This window comes from Neodiprion fabricii, chromosome 4 (assembly GCF_021155785.1).
Source record: "Neodiprion fabricii isolate iyNeoFabr1 chromosome 4, iyNeoFabr1.1, whole genome shotgun sequence".
Taxonomy (NCBI): domain Eukaryota; kingdom Metazoa; phylum Arthropoda; class Insecta; order Hymenoptera; family Diprionidae; genus Neodiprion; species Neodiprion fabricii.
In genome coordinates, this window is record NC_060242.1 from 30,781,514 (window position 1) to 30,798,649 (window position 17,136).

The 17,136-nt window shown below is 43.0% G+C and overlaps 2 protein-coding genes across 2 annotated transcripts; both read right to left on the reverse strand.

The window, feature by feature from the left end:
- Positions 1–7,428: 7,428 nt before the first annotated feature.
- Positions 7,429–7,898, reverse strand: LOC124180716 (glycine-rich cell wall structural protein-like). Its single transcript, XM_046566462.1, has 2 exons — positions 7,841–7,898; positions 7,429–7,745 (listed from the first exon to the last, which is right to left on the reverse strand). Exons 1-2 carry the CDS (start codon positions 7,896–7,898, stop codon positions 7,429–7,431), a joined length of 375 nt encoding a protein of 124 aa, XP_046422418.1.
- Positions 7,899–13,348: 5,450 nt separating this feature from the next.
- On the reverse strand, positions 13,349–13,875 carry LOC124180717 (glycine-rich cell wall structural protein-like). The gene is made up of 2 exons (XM_046566463.1): positions 13,818–13,875; positions 13,349–13,710 (listed from the first exon to the last, which is right to left on the reverse strand). The coding sequence occupies exons 1-2, from the start codon at positions 13,873–13,875 to the stop codon at positions 13,349–13,351; spliced, it is 420 nt and encodes a 139-aa protein (XP_046422419.1).
- Positions 13,876–17,136: the final 3,261 nt, after the last annotated feature.

The following is a 17,136-nucleotide window of genomic DNA, read 5'->3' on the forward strand; positions in this document are numbered from 1 at the left end:
TACGTGCATGCAAACTGGTCGCTCGATAACTACTGGTTACATCGGGTGCAGCGGATTTGCAAAGCGTGCCGACCGACGCCGCGCCAAATCACGTTCAGCCCTGGGATTGATGCTAATTTCGCAAATGCTTTGTCTCCGCCCTGGGCTGTCTGGGTTGGAGCAATTCTGAACCTTCCACATACGTACGTGAACCGGTTCGCCGTTCACTTATATGCCAAATTTCCGCTATCCATGCAGAAAGTAACGACTCACCGGACAAGACGAGGGTGCTTTTGTCGTTTACTGTCCCACCAACTAGCGGAAGGTTTTGCTATGAATATATTGTAACGCAGTTGCGGTCACACCCTTTATACACCCTTACAAGGCTCATGCCGTCGCGATTTTCACACTCAGTCTTCATCAAATGATTAATCTTTTATTCGCGTGTGTACAGTTGCTGCGACAACCTGTATTATTGTATAAACAGTCAGTCTAGGGACTTGAAAACAAGAAAATCATCTCAAGATATCAGCTTTTCCTTACTTCATTCTTTGCTGTGTGATTTCTTTAGCTCAATGTTTGCTCATTACGCACAGAGGACCCTTTTATTTTATAAGGCCGCAATCTTAGAATGACCTTGATTACAATATGTACGCAGATATCAGAATTTGTCCGAATTCAGCTCTTTGGGTCTTCTTTGTGGCGATTATATTTTATTGCCGGCTTAACGATAACGCGATGGAAACGAACTTGGGATGTTAACACTTTACGTAACAATTTCAAAAAAGCGAATTGGAGTATAATGTCGAAGAGATATTTGATTTTCGGGCGATAATCAGATTCAAAAGTACAGTATCAAGTTCTCGAATAAGTATTCGATATTCCCGGATAACAACCTTCCCTTATTCTCGCGCCAGAGGCAATACGTTAATGATGGTATAGGACTGAAGAAGCGTAGGCATGAGCAGGCCTGACTTCCTGACGGCACTTCGGTAGATGGGTGTACAAGTAAAGGGATCGAAATTCAGTGCTTATTGATCACAATCTAGTGATATATGAGGCGGACCCATGTATATATATAGATCCATCCGATTGGTGGAAATTGATAGTAAGAACATGTAACGTAGGTGCAATCCCTATACACGTCGCACGAACGGTACAAAAGCTTAGGATTATTTAAAAGCGAACGGGAAGAATTTCGAGGACCCGATGATCAAGATTACTGGAGGAAAACGCGTCATTTGTAAATTGTACGGGACAACTGGGGAGACAACGACATAAACAAGCATAGACGGCAAGTTGGCCGTTGAATTTTACGTCCAACTGATCCCCAATTACCGGTTCTATTTATGGCACGCCGATATCTATCTCCATGGTTTCCCATGTATTTTCCAACCCTCACGTTCCGTGTACCTCATCCCTGTTCGACTTGCATCCCCGTCGATCCATGGCGTACCGGGACCTTGGCACCCCCGACAACCTCGACACCGATGCAAGCGCCTATGTTTACGCTCTCTTTAATTGCTCTCCATAAATATCTCCCGACTCGTCTCGCGCTCCTCGCGTGCCCCTGCATCGCTCTCGTCGCTTTTCATGTTTACGACTAACCAATGATACTCCTTTGCCGCCCATAAACTCGACCAGCGTGCCTACTACACTCGTCATCCGTTCCGCCGCCGGAAAGTCCTTCACAGCCTTCCTCCCGGCTCTGCGCGGAACTCCGAGGAACAAGAATTTCAAATTATACCAGCCAGTGATCGACGATGAGAAACAGAGACCGTGGAAAATACTTTCCTCCAGAGCACCGGCTACGGAAGCTGCTAAGTCCGCGGAACGTTACATTTTCTCTAAATTCATCATTCCAACGATTGCATTCGCGATTTTTATGACTTGCAAAAACCGGAGCAACCGTAATGTGTCGAGTTGAGGTAGTCGCGATTCGGGGGTTGCTCAACTTGATGAGGAAATAGTTGTGCTGACAAAAGTGGTCGGTTAATTCAGTAGGCCTGTTTTTTTACCCCGTGTTTATTACGTGTATATAGAATCTAGGTAGAGACCCGAAGAGACTACGCAACGAACATTGTCTTCGAACGGGAAATTACTTCGCCAGATTTATTTGATGGTTGCATAGCCTAGACTGCGGTAAAACAGTACCGACGATGCCTCATACATACGCCTGGTCAAGATATATCAATTTTAGTGGAAACTGCGGCAGTAAAATGTATAAATAAGTTGCAGGGGCATTAAAAGCTCCGGCATAAGTACAGATCACTTTATACATAAAAGATGGAAAACCATAAAGGTTGTTGCCGGACCTAAATCGACGTTGTTGTTTCGGGGACGTCGAAACGGTATATTTTATCGCTAAAAGTGCCCGAACATTGCGCTACCGACGAGTTGAACCGGCCATAAATGGAGAAATACGTCGATATACCTGCAGCTCTTCATCGGCCCCGCGATGATCCCGCGAATTACAGTTGAAAGAAAAAAATGTAATCGTTCTTAGCGAGCAACGGTCGGATCTTATTAACCTGAATTATTGCAGAAGACTTTCCCGTGGTTCACGGAGCTCAAGGGAATCGATATCTCACGGCTTGCATGCATTCTCGCTGCTGCCCCGAGTGAGGGAGATCGTTATTTATCGAAATCGAAAGAAATGCGCGTATACGGGGATGGTGCAGACATACTGGTTGTCGCCGAAGATATACAGAAGTGGCGGGGTGATTGGGTTCACTTTACACCAGCGTGGCACCCTCGTGCCGTCACATTACCAACGAGAAAATATCTCCATTGGATTTAAAAATTGGCTACGACGAAATTGGCTTACGACGCGACATGCAAAGCAGGGATCAGTGGGGGAACAACAAGGTAAGCCTCGGGGATCACCAGACATAAAAACCGATGGTGACATGTCACCCGCGCCCATACAATATTATACGCGCTCAAGTGCGTATGGCTCGAACATTCAAAGCACTGCTGAAGTGGTCGACCATTACTGGAGGCACTCATAGTCACCGAGACCCCTGAAAATCGCGATAGAGAAACACGACGCTTTGAATTTCCCGCTGGTAGAGAGGGATAATTTGGATCGATCAGCTCGAAGAAAATTCTGAGCGGCTTTTTGCAACTTAATCATCGAGAATTATCATTCCATGTTTTATCAATTAGCTTTTAAGACCGAGCTACCGTGATGTTCCTAGACACCTTACGTAAATCGCGTATCACTGCTATGCGATTACTGCATGGACGTATGGATTATTCATTTCAAACCCACGCGTTCACGACTTGGAATAGTGTGATACGGTATTTATGATTGACTTTGCAAATACTGAGAGAGTCATAAATGTCATTCCGTGTATTCTATTACTCGCATTTACAGCTATAACGGAAAATTACGTCTCGGCTTGGAACTATAAAATTTCGTATAGAAGTTTACTCACGATAAATTGGTCTCGATTCACAGAACACAAACAAAACCGTGCAGGTATGAATATACATGTAGATTGAAAAATGAAATCTCTCTCTCTCCGGAAAATTGTCTGCAGACTACGATAAGGCAGATTATACAAAATTACCTTTGTACTTAATTTAATCGCCAACTTGAATCCGGTACCTCCTAACTGGGATACACGGATTTGTTTGAAATGAGACTGTTAACGGGTGAATCAAAAGTCGTTTACCATTATCTTGCGGACGAATATACTTTGGGGTTAAAATCTGGTTGAATTTTTATCCGTTCACCGAGGGGCGTGAATCTATATGGAACTTAATATCTGGGCTTGTAAGTAAGTGACTTTTACGATGGGCTTCGTGTATATAACGGGTATAACCAGAATTCACGATGAGGGGACAAAGTTTCGAGGAGTTTATGGTTGCCATACAAAGGGTTAGATTTTGTGAATATCTTACCCCCAAGGCTTCCAACGCACCCGACGGTACGCAACGCGTCGAACGAACCAAACACACAAGCAGCAGCGGAGTTACAGAATCCGGTAACAGGTGTGGCGGCTCGAACTTGACACTTTTATTCCGAGTAAATTAACTGAAATTTGAATAAATGTTCAGGCGTCTAATTCCCCGGAGCATGGCACGGCGTCAGATGCTGGAAAAGGGTCGCCGGGCCGCCGGTTCCCGGCATTCACGCAAAGTTCAGACAGGGCAGATTCGTCCGAGCCGTTTTCCTCCCCTGGACTTCCTCGGCACCATCAACGACCGTTTATGCTCATTTCGGGATTCGGTTTACATTTAGTACATGCCAGAAGCCTATTATTTCCGGAAGACTCAAAACACACAGGGGCTGCTGCAGGTGTTGTGTGTACAGTCGACCGACTCTCATTTACATCTCTATGGTGTGAAAAATCGAAAGGTATATAATTTTCGGCAAACAGTTATTACCAAAGTACATACGACTTTAACACTTATACTATGTGTTTATTTTTTTCGGTCGCGTGATGACAGGTGGACGAATTCAATACAAATACACAAAATTACTGTTTATTATATTAACCGTATACTTATAAAGAGCCTTTCGTCGGACACGATCGGCACGTGAGCGATAATTTCTCGTTCTTTGGATCGATGAGGAGAACACGTTTCAGCTTTCCGATCACCGTGAACACGCAGGGATTCAGTGCGCAGGGTGCCATGACTGATAGAAGTTTTACCAAAAATCTATTTATAAAGCCAAATTGACCGACCCCGGTTCGTCGGCATCACCTGCAGCAAAATTGGTAAAGTGAACTCAAGAGTGGTCCACGTGTATATAATGCACCTATAGCGACGAAAGTCTTTAAAAAATGAATACCATTATAAATCATCGGTGATAAGAGATCGGGTCCCTAATGTGAGGACATCACCGCACACACCGCGCGATCTCTTAGTTTCTTCTCGGATCCCTTCGCGTATCTTGGCCCCCCCCCCACCCCCCCTATCTCTCTCTTTCTTGCTCTTTCTCTCTCTCTCTCTCTCCCTCTACTCGTCTCTCGCGAGGGGATCCGGCGCTTTCCCTCTCTCTCTCTCCGTTCCTCTCACCCCACAGTGCCGGGTTTCCTGAGACGGCGGCTATCCACGCGGCGATCAGATAAAAACACGAGGCTCGCTTTGGTTTGTCACCATCGGCGAGGGGCGCGAAAGGGGGGGAGGAAGAGGATTTATAGGACTTGTCTGAGAGGAAATCAAGACTCGGCGTTGCCAGACCTGCCCTCTCGGGGAACCCAATTAATTTGGACGACAGACCCAAAAGATTCCGCCTCTGCTTGCTCGCCCAGTCTTGCCTTATTCTTCGTTTATTTTCAACACAAATTGAGGATCTTATAGGAACAACGACGCCACGCCACGCTAACCCGCGTGAAGCCTCTTGGTCAATCTGTTACCGATCTCGCTAAGACCCGTACCGATCGCCCTCCGCCCAACTGTCCGCTCTCTATAATAATACACCTTCTTCCGCCTCTGCAGAAGTCGGACGGTCGACAATGAATCGTTGCATCCTGCCGAATAATCAAAATGAATTTGAATCGGCGGTGGTGTAGGTTGAAAAGTTTTACGTAGATCAATTTTATTCCATTATTCACCTTGCATTTGAATTTCATGTGAATATACTGAAATAAGTGGCTTCACTTTCTTCGAATTAGTCCATGAGAAATATGGTAGAAATATTCAAGAAATTTTTAATTAATAAAGAAAATTCGTAAGCTAATACAATTATACACAGAAAACCGCACAGTAATGACAGGTGCGAATCAAGTTGTTCATTATTCACGCAGCTAACGGTTCAAAACTGAAGTCTGTCGAATACTCGATTTCATCTGAGTTTATCTGAGTTGGCCGAGTGACTTTTTTTGTAATTTAAAAACTCGGGGGAAATTATTTTCCCCAACTAAATTCGAATCTTTATTCTCTCTCACTGCGGGCACTGTGAAATGTAGAGTACCCAAATCGATTTACAACTGCAGTGTTCGAATTATCCTGAAGGTTATTATTGTACGTACCCAAGCATCGAAAAACCGGAAAAAGAAAAGAAAATTGCATTTTATGTGCAGCAAAATTAGGGGGTGGTATAGATTCATTTATATCAATTATAAAAGTGCCGCAGTTGATTTTCCATCGACGTGTTGTAGCAATGTCAATGACGAATACGCTCAGTTGTGTTTGGAAATCGAAGTAGTGAACTCATAGCTCAAGATCGACATGTAAACATACACAACAGATACGCCCAACGATTGTGTGCTCTCCCTTGCAAATCATCGCTCGCAGCGTTCGTTGCGATCTGGCGATAAACAAAAGTCGCTTAATGTTCGTACTCAAAGGTGAATGAGTTCTTCGTCTAAGCAGTCACTACAGCGCAGTGTCGTGGTTGTCCAAGGAAACTCTCGGCTTCCCTCTGGCAAAAACATTCAAGAATGGAAAACATCGCAGAAAACGCGTTCTTGGTATTTTCGTAAATGACATGGGTGGCCTTTGTTTAGTTTAACAAAATATTCCCCGAAAGTGAGTAAGCGAACGGGTTTGTGTGTACATGTTTCAGTCTGTTAATAGTTTTACTTTGCGAGTCGCGTTCATTTGTTCCCTTAGTGACGGTTCAGTGTTCAGTGACTGTGCCTTTCATCTCAGAGACATCGAGAACAGACAGAGCAGGGAAATTTTGATCACCACAAACTTCAAGGTAATTAATTTGTACGCAGATAATCAATTTTTAGTAGTATAACATGTATTTGCGTCTCTGGAAGTGGGTTAAGTGGGTGCCCTAGTCGAAATCGACCAGATAACCTCCTTAAAGCCTCATGCCAATTAGTTTGCGGCATAATTAGGATGCGAATCCCATTATGACTTCCAAAATTGCCTCGATAGTTATCACCCGTCTAAGCAAGTGTAGATTTATAACCATTACTTTTATATATTATTATTTTTTTTTCGTCCTATTCATTCATGCAGAAAATGACATCTTTGAGCAATGTGTGTGGAACATTAGTGATCTGAAGAAAAAAATATGAGTGACCTGAAGTCACGTTGTCTCTGCAGCAAAACGATAATCGGTCAATCAAACGGAAAAACCCATGATGACATTTTTAATTTGGATCGCATTAAACGTAAGGAGAAATCTACCGCTTAAGGTGGCCGCAATTAGTGTTTCTCTATTCAGGTGAAGAAATGACGGTAAATAAAAAAATTCTTGATAGAAAAATATGTTTCTTTTCTTTATTAAAAAATTACAATTCTCCTGATAAATACTGTCAATTCTATTAGATTATACATCTATTTTCAGTGGAATTCAAACATTAATATTTCGTTTTGATCTCCAACAATTACGTTCGAGTAGGTACACATACGTTAAAACATTTTCAGTCAACAGCGATAATTTTGCCAAGTCAGATTAAGCACACATAAAGTGGGTCACTCATTCTGCGTAAACTGTGTACGATACTCCGATGGTTAGAACGTTAGGTCGCGCAATTACTTCCTGAATCCAATGCCCACTCCAAAGGAGTTTGCGCTACTGGATGAACCACTCACACCGAAGCCGCCACCACCGTATCCTGGATATCCACCGTATCCGCCGCCTGGGTATCCTCCGTATCCTCCGCCTGGGTATCCTCCGTATCCTCCGCCTAGATATCCTCCGTATCCTCCGACTGGGTATCCTCCGTATCCACCGTATGGATATCCTCCGTATCCGCCACCATATCCACCTGAGAAGCTTTCAGCTTGAGAACCACCGAATCCTATTCCTCCGCGAAGGCGATGAGGGGAACGAGCAACACGTTCAAGCGCTTAAATCCACAAAAATGTGAGATCAACTACCCATGCATAATTGCGAAAATATTGCATTCTTTTCATTATTGCAAATATAATTATTTATACGTACCACCTGGCATAGCTGAGGCAGCCACGATCAGAACAGATATTAATACGATTTTAAGCATTGCGTTAAGCTTTTTTGACTTCCTTGACTATTTCAACTGATGTGTTTGCTTGAACTAATGCCTTCATCGAACGAGAAGAATGCTTTTATACGCTGTCGCCAGTAAGCGTCACCGCCCACCCCGCAGTTTCACCAACTCCTGGCGATCAAAGAGGGACTGATTTACAGTGAATCTATGGCCAACCCGCTAGTGGCACAGGCAATTACATAAATGCGTGAAGTCCGGTCTCTAATTGGTATTTGAGCACCTGTTTTGTAACGTTACCGACTGCGCTGAGGCTAACCGCTAATTAGTATGTGACATCGGGAAATTCTTCTGGGGAATAAACAAATCTTAAGAAAGTAGGGGCTTACCCAGTTTCAAAATGAAGTTGGAATCACTAAAGCTGATGTGCAAGTTCTTTCGATCTGACGATAGCACGATAACCACGTGTCAACAAGTAATTATTGTGAGTCATTTTACTAGAGTAGATTATCAGTGAATTTCATTCGACGCAACTACAGTGGATTAACATGTCGGACGTAAAATAGATGACTGATTTCGCAAGTGCAACGTTCGCGGATGGGACGCCCTTACCCGTATGTATATTTGCTTGCGGCTTTCGACGCGACTTCAAGAGAGAGTTTGAATTTTCAGCTGAAATTATTCACATTTGAACAGAGGGAGTACAACGACTCCAGTTATTACGCAGCTTCACCGAACAGGTCAGCAAACAAATTAATAGAGAAAATGAAAAAAGTCGTAATTAAAAATTTTTCCATGTCAAATAAAAAAATAAAATAGAATAGTATTGAACCCCAGAGTCGTAGATGAGATTAATCACTGGCAGTCAATCCGTGGTACGTATTGATTGCATTACGTGCACACGGTTCTCGTTCTTTGAAAATACATCCATAAACATGTTTCGTGCTCACGTCACGTATGATCGCCCCAAGCGTTACTTTTACCTCCTACTGTTTGGTTCGATTGGAAAAAGAATTAGTATATAATAATTGTGGGCAAACAAGCCTATGTCTCGTAAATAAACAAGCCCGGCATAGTTAATCACATAACTGTATTCGTAGGAGGTGATTATCACGATGATGGTGATGATTACACTCATGGCAAAGTCGCGAGGACGGATGGTAGGTACGGCGCTAACTTTGAACCGTTGTGACTCGTGGCTTGAATATAACATGCAAATACGTGAAGGCAATATTTATGAAATTTTAAGTCACTACACACTGCAGGCGCGCGTTGTAGTGAATGACAAGGCGATATTTTAGTCCCTTTGTGAAAACGATTCCAGCACCTTTGGCGGAAGCGTGGGTGAATATTAACGCGGGGGTGAATCTGAATAATTCAGGGCAGCCGTGCATTTGGGGAAACTCTAAATAATGTCAGCCGTGAAAGTGTGTATTGCCCTCCGACTTCACGCGTGCTCATTTTGTTTGTTAAAACAAATGCCGGCGGATGTGTATACCTATAACACCTTGCACGTCACACGTCGCACGCGTCCTCCCTTAAAGGTTTTCCTTATCTCAACCTCCACATCGAATTTCCACACTACTATATACCTACCTTGAGATTTTCTCAAAACTCAAAAACAATTTGGTTCTCCTTAATATTGAAACCTTCACTGAAATATGAGACAGGTAGCATCAAACTTGAGTTTGTCAAATGCAAGCATATTTTTAAAGTAGCTTCACTTCCTCGTTCCGGGAAAATTTGTTCAAACGTATATCACATTCGTTTCTACTATTGCAAATGTTCCACACGAAGTTGGGGCGGATTTTTGTAAAAATCCTCGTGTGTTGCAGCGCCAAAGTTCAACATTTTGACTCAGAGATCCAAGGACGCGCGTCGTTCAGAAAGGTCTATTCTTAAATTCTTCATCACTACACCTCCCCGCGGAGCAAACATTCGTCGCTGCTCTTTAGGACAAAGTTACCGCGTACAAATTGCTCGGTAATTATCAATTAGCTCAGAGCTACAGCCGATGTCACGATCTTGATCGAACGATAAAGCAACCCAGTTCGCTCGTTGAATGAGATGAGAAAAAATACCGGTACATAATGTATACACTATGTGCTCGCATTATGTGACCCCGACGATCCTGTCGTGGTTGAAACGATACCGTCGCCGTCCTCTACCGAGGTAATTAAGTTGGCATACGCCATCTGCTGCAGGAGTACACGTATAACGTAAGGCAAAGGTTACTTTTCCGCAATCATGCAAATTCCAAATTGATTCTGCCACGTTGTACAGCCCCAGGGTGCCCGACGATACCCGGAGCTCCAAGAACCAGGAACACCCGGCTTTCCAAAAGACGGCTCGAGGCTTACTGGGGTCCCAATTAACTCCGGCGACTTGCCAACGTCCTGAGCCGATCGATACCCGATCGAATGCACAACTCCGCATGTCGGGAACGTTGTTCCCTTTGTTCAGGGCTTAACATCCCAGACTCTGCGGCGTGAATTAAAGATATGAAAGCTCTCCGTTGTTGCTTGCATTCTACCGTTCTACCGGCGCGGCACCGCGAAAGGGAAAAAAAGAGATCGTGAAAAAAAAAATAGTTCCAGTTGAAACAAAGCGCTGGGCTGGCGGGCCTTGGAATGAATCGAAAGTCGCGTGCCGTTCTGATAGTGCGACCCTCCAGCCTGGCTCCGCGTTACCCGGTCTAGCTTTTTTCTGCTCATTCCCCACGGCTCCAGTACCTCCCACTAAACCCCCGTCCAACTCCCGCGATAACGCTGCCATGTTGGCTCTTAACCCCGTTACAAACATCCGCTAGCATTCCGGGCTCTCTGTTTTTTGAAAATTATAACTGCGATGGGCTTATGTACGATTTGCAGTAAGGGTGGCTTCTTGCCGCTGGTTGTTAATCGATTCTACGTTGAATCGAAGTCGCAATGGAAGCGGAATGAGTACACTGTTTGTATATTTGCGGTCTCGATGAAAGTCTACATCGTTTTGAGTAAGATTCAACGCCACAGCTACAGGCGTAAATTCTTCCCTTTTTGATACCTAACGATGATGAAATCAACACCAAAACTGTGGAAACTTTTGGAAAATATTTCCGTTGGCACATTTAATACCGCCTTACTAACAGTGTACCAGTATACAAGAATCATGTGTGTAATTTCATTGATGTACTATAATGCAATCATGTTGTCCTATTCTTGTACGCGTATGGAAAATAGAAAAATACAGTAACTGGGTCGTATTTCTGTATCGTCGTCAAAAAATATAATTGCGGATGTTTGTACAATCGGAAACTGAGGATCACTGATTTTGTAACATGTCGATATACTTTTCAGGCTGACGTTATATTCCTGTAATTTTTCATCTGCTGTATTTGCTTCAATTTTCGTTTACTCGCAAAGAGAAAAAATAATATCGCGTTATTTTCAACTCTTCTACTTTCTACGTACGTTAAATATTTTTCACAGGAAGGGCCAATTCAACAAACCCGTTTCATTTGCGTTCATTGAATTTCCGTCATTGAGTTGCCGTCGCGTCGTCTCAATTTTGAACGGAAATGGAAAACTGCGATCGACTGGAAGTTTTACCAGTTGATCAATTCGAGGCTAGCGCGTTAACAGCAGCGACCGTAGATACAACAGCTCGTACACACGTGAACCGGGGGTGTGATGGCGATGCGTAGAGTCGACGGGTCAGCGTTTGGGGGCATCGCGAGCGTCGGCGAAGCGTCGGGGCGCCGCCGTTGACGGGGTGAGGGTTAAGCGCGCTGAGCGTTACGAGAATGCGAGCCCCTGGCGGGTGATAAATATTCAGAACGAGGTGCGGACACGCCACGCTATCAACACCGCGTGAGCTAATATACCCTGTTGCAGGTCGAGGGGTGGGGAGGGAGGCTTGTTATCGAGGCGTGCCTGTCTCCAAAAAAATTTACTGACCCCCCCCGTTTGATAACGCGATAAACATCCGAGGATTCGTCACTCCGCGAAATTATTCAAATGCTTCCTTTTAGCGCGACGTTGTTTCATTTTTGTGGCTTGCTATCGTACCTGCACGTTATATCGTACTCTACAGGTATTGCACGCTCTGATTTTACTGAGAAAAACTTTGCTGATTTGCATCGTCTTTGAAAAATACTTATTACAGAGTAAAGGTTTTTTTTAAACCAATTGTACTTTCTTGCCTTCGATGCCTCGATCGTCGGACCGATTTTTTACTTACCTTTGAGGGGACAGGTATTATGGATATTTATTAGAAAAAACTCGTGACGAATTATTAAATAGATTGCCCAGGTGATCGAATTATCGAATCTTAATGAATTTGTATTATAGCTAATATTGCGTGATGACTCAAACTCGTCGGTTTATGTCTCAAGGCACATTTTGAGTAGGAAAATACTTTAACCGTCAGAAAACTGTATATTGAGCGTGAAGTAATTTCGGCGACACAATCAACGTGATCAATGGACAGATTTCGAGCTACTGAAAAAAATATGAATCTTTTACGCAAAGGGTTTCGTGCCAGCTAATCTCGATAACTGTCGGGTGCTAATTGCGGGTTGAAATATGACTTCACCCGGAATCAAACTGCGCACCTAAAAGTGGCGGTGTTGTTAAATGGACAGAAAAATTGAAACGTATCCATATCACGTGGGAAAATTTTTATTACCACCAGTATCGCTACACCCTTTCAATTTTTGCGGTATCCACGTGAGTAACGCCTTCCTGAAACGAGTACAAATTCGTTGACCAAGGTTTAAATTTACTTCCGATATGTTTGCACAGGACTTTTGAGCCTAGGTAACGCGGTTATTTAACTACGGGGTGTCCTAGGTCTGCGGCGAGAGTCTTGCCGGTAGTTTGTTTGTGGTTCGGTTGACAGGGTCCGCCGCCGAAATTCAGGTACAAATTAAAACATTCTATTTACTGAGTTGAAATGTTTACCAGCTACTAATGGAATGTCCTTCAGTTTACAAATATTTATACTATACTTCTGACCGACTTTTAATACTGCCAAGCGTGGCTCGCTCTATACCGTCGTACAGTGCACACATTTTGCAAACTGAACGGAAAAACCCACGATGCCATTTTTAATTTTCATCGCATTAAATGAACGGACAAATCTACCGCTTAAGATGGTCGCAATTAATGTTGTTCCATTCAGGCAACGAAATTAATGTGAATTAGAAGGTTCTCGATAAAAGAAATATATTTCTCTTCATTGAAAAATTACAGGTCATCATCGAAAAATACTGTCAAGTCTATTAGATTATACATCTATTCTAAGTGATATACATTCATTCTCACGATGCATCGGAATTTGAACATGAATATTTCGTTTTGATCCCCAGCTGTTACGTTCAAGTAGGTACACATATGTAGTTATGTACACATTTATAAAAACATTTTCAGCTATAATCTTGCCAAGTCAGATTAAGTACACATAAAGTGAGCCACTCACACCGATGGCTAGAACGTTGGGTCGCGCAATTACTTTTTGAATTCAATGCCCACGCCGAAGGATTTTGCACTACTGGATGAACCATCCACGCCGGCGCCGCGACCACCGTGTCCTGGATATCCACCGTATCCTCCGCCTGGGTATCCTCCGTATCCTCCGCCTGGGTATCCTCCGTATCCTCCGCCTGGGTATCCTTGGTATCCTCCACCTGGGTATCCTCCGTATCCTCCGCCTGGGTATCCTCCGTATCCACCGTCTGGAGATCCTCCGTATCCACCTGGATACCGTTCATATCCGCCACCATATCCACCTGAGAAGCTTTCAGCTTGAGAACCACTGAATTCTATTCCTCCGCGAAGGCGATGAGGGGAACGAGCAACACGTTCAAGCGCTTGAATCCATAAAAATATGAGATCAACTATCCATGCATAATTGCGAAAATATTGCATTCTTTTCGGGACAAAAACAGGGTATATCGATATAATTATATATACGTACCACTTGGCATAGCTGAGGCAGCCACGATCAGAACAGATATTAATACGATTTTAAGCATTGCGTTAAGCTTCCTTGACTTCCTTGACTCTTTCAACCGATGTGTTTGCTTTAACTAATGCCTTCGTCGATCGAGAAGAATGCTTTTATACGCTGTCGCCAGTAAGCGTCACCGCCCACCCCGCAGTTTCACCAACTCTTGGCGATCAAAGAGGGACTGATTTACAGTGAATAGTGGCACAGGCAATTACATAAATGCGTAAAGTCCGGTCTCTAATTTGTATTTGAGCACCTTTTTCGTAGCATGACCGACTGCGCTGCGGCTACCTACCAATTAGTATGTAACATCGGAAAATTCCTCTGGGAATTAAGCAAATTTCAAGAAAGTAGGGGATTTACCCAGTTTCAAAATGAAGTTGGAACCACTGAAGCTGACGTGCTGGTTCTCACGATCTGACGACAGCATCAATAACCACCTCCCAATAAGTGATCAGTGCTAGTCACTTTACGGAAATAGATTATTGGTGAATTTTATTCGACACAACTGAATGAGCTCACAGTTGATAACGCGATAAACATCCGAAAATTCGTCACTCCATAAAATTATTCAAATGCTTCCTTTTAGTGCGACGTTGTTTCATTTTCGTGGCTTGCTATCGTACCTGCACGTTATATCGTACTTTACAGGTATTGCACGCTGTGATTTTACTGAGAAAAACTTTGCTGATTTGCGTCATCCTCGAAAAATATTTGTTGCAATGTAAAATTACCAAAGTACTCGTAATTTCTAACCTTCGATGCCATGATCATCAAACCGATTTTTTACTTTCATTTAAAAGGATAAATATTTTGGATGGTTATTAGAAAAACCTCGTGAGAAATTATCGAATGGATTGCCCAATTTTTATACGTGTGCTTACGATGAAATGAAATAAGGAGATATTTCGATGCCCTGCCTAAGTTCTTCCTTAAAAAAGAAAACGAAGGAAGCAGAAACAAATTTTTCTGTTCTGACGATATTAGACCAAAAAACTATTTCTTTTTTAATTTTTCTTTTCACCCTTTTCTATAACACTGTTCAAGCTCAAATTCTCCGGCGATATCTTATCTTGATGGCTTACACAATAACAAAGAAGTGTAAGGTTGCACAAATATCGTCTACAACCGACTTCAATTTATTAATTATGGAGGTATTTAAAGCCTTGTTATCGTAATGGGCTTCGCAATAAAAAGCATAATGCGAGTCGAGCCTTTAGGTGAGCTTGTCACGAGAGAAGATAATGGCCATGTGGTGCCTACGAGTCGCTCGATACGAAAACATTACTCAGCCCGATTCCAAGCACGCTTATACGCTTCTCATTTCTGCTAAAGTTTCATTTTCGTCATTAATATTTCTGCTCTTAACGATGAGGGAATCACCCGGATCACCTAACGTCTTGCAACTAATGTCAATCTCCGGCTACAAAACAACACCGTGACCTTTCGGAAAAAGCAATTTTCTCACCCTTACTCTCATCCGTGAAAGTCTCGACTTGCATGATGTCACTCAATACGTTTTGATGCAGGTCAACAGTTTGATTCGGAATACTTTTTCACCCGGGAATCGCTCACAACAAATTTTACGCCATTACGCGAACGACTAACTGGGGATGACGCAAGTGGCTCATCCCACATGCTTGCTTAGCTTACGGGACTGATTGGACCGCCATTGTTCCAAGCAAATGGACAGGCAGGATTATCATTAGGGACGTACATCAAAGGGCTAGCGTGAGGAGATCTGTGGTGATCCTATTCTCAGCGCGGTTCTTAGTGTTAGCTTCTTTGGTAATTACCAGGGAATACCTAATCACCATAATAGCGTAGGAAGGTTTTACCATACAGTGACGAATCATTTCCTCCAACTTCTTCGCTACTCTCCACCGTTTTATTGATGAAAGTCAAATAATCATTCAGCTGTCTATGTCCGAGATGATTCCTCGCTTTTCGTGTGTCTTCAATTCGGGAAATACATCTTGGATTATGCCCATTTATTTTTTACAAAATACCGGGTAAAATGGGATGGCTAATTTCCTGTCAATTAAAATTCCACCGTGGTTCTTCGACCGGCTTACTAGGAATCGTAAGGCACAGTCGCATTTCTGATCACTGAAATTAAAACCTGTCTCAAAGTGAGTCGCAAGCTACGCTTTCTAGTGCCGTTCAAAGCTGTCCCAACACTTCCGCGAGATGAATGCAATTCGGAAAAATTAATTTAGACGTCAGCTGAAGAAATATTGTCGAAACTTTTTCTCAGTTTGATCAGTAGAAGAAAAATGTTGTAATTACACGGTGTGGTTTTTCTTAATAATACGTACATATTATATTGCATGCACATTTTTTAACTCAAATTTTTTTACAAACTTATAATATTCAAATTCGCTGACATCGTCGTCAAGTTACCAGTTCTTCGCACTCGTGGGACCAAATTGTTGCAGGACTTCGACGCGGAGCGGGTGTATTTATTATTTTATTGGAAAAGTCATAAAGAAAAATTGACACAGAATATGGACAGCCTGCGCCATGGGAAAGATGAGAATATCAGATAAATCCAGGTGGAAATTTCATTCGATCATATCTGGTGCAAAGGCCGAGGCTGAAAGCTGAAGCACAGTAAATCCTTGAGGTGCAAACCCTGAACGGAAATATCAGACGTCGTGTTTCGTCGTGTCCGCGGTTTCCACTAGGACGTGGCCTTATCTATCCTCACCTTACACCGAGCCAACATTCGTAGATGTAATCATAGTGCAAAGCCGGTCTGAGACTCCCTCGCTTCGCGTCTGACGTATACGGGAAACACAGGGATCCATCCAGCGGATGGATTTGTCTTTACGATCGCAATTTTCCATATTGAATTTTGAAATCCTACTCCTTATATGTATACCCTGCGTTTCCTTTCTCTGAAGGATCTATGCCGCATACAAGGCTGGATCATGCTGTCGGTAGACGTCATTTTGCAGTCATGGGTAATTCGCCGGATAAGATTTCAACAACGCTGAAAATTTGTTGAAGAAAAATTATCAATCGGCATTTCTTCTTCCGGAAACATGAACTTCATCGTATTACACATTTCATTGTGTTTTTTTTTCGTTCGGTTGCCTGTTAACGGTAGAATGAACACAGACAGTGGGAATTTCTCTCTTGTTTTTCCATGCAGCCTTCGATGAAATTCTTCGGCAAACAACGTGTTAATAAAACATTACAACAATATTGTGACAGCGTTGCTTCATCGTCAGCGTCTTATAACGACCTACAGATGCTCGCCAAAGGCCACGTTGGCGGAAAG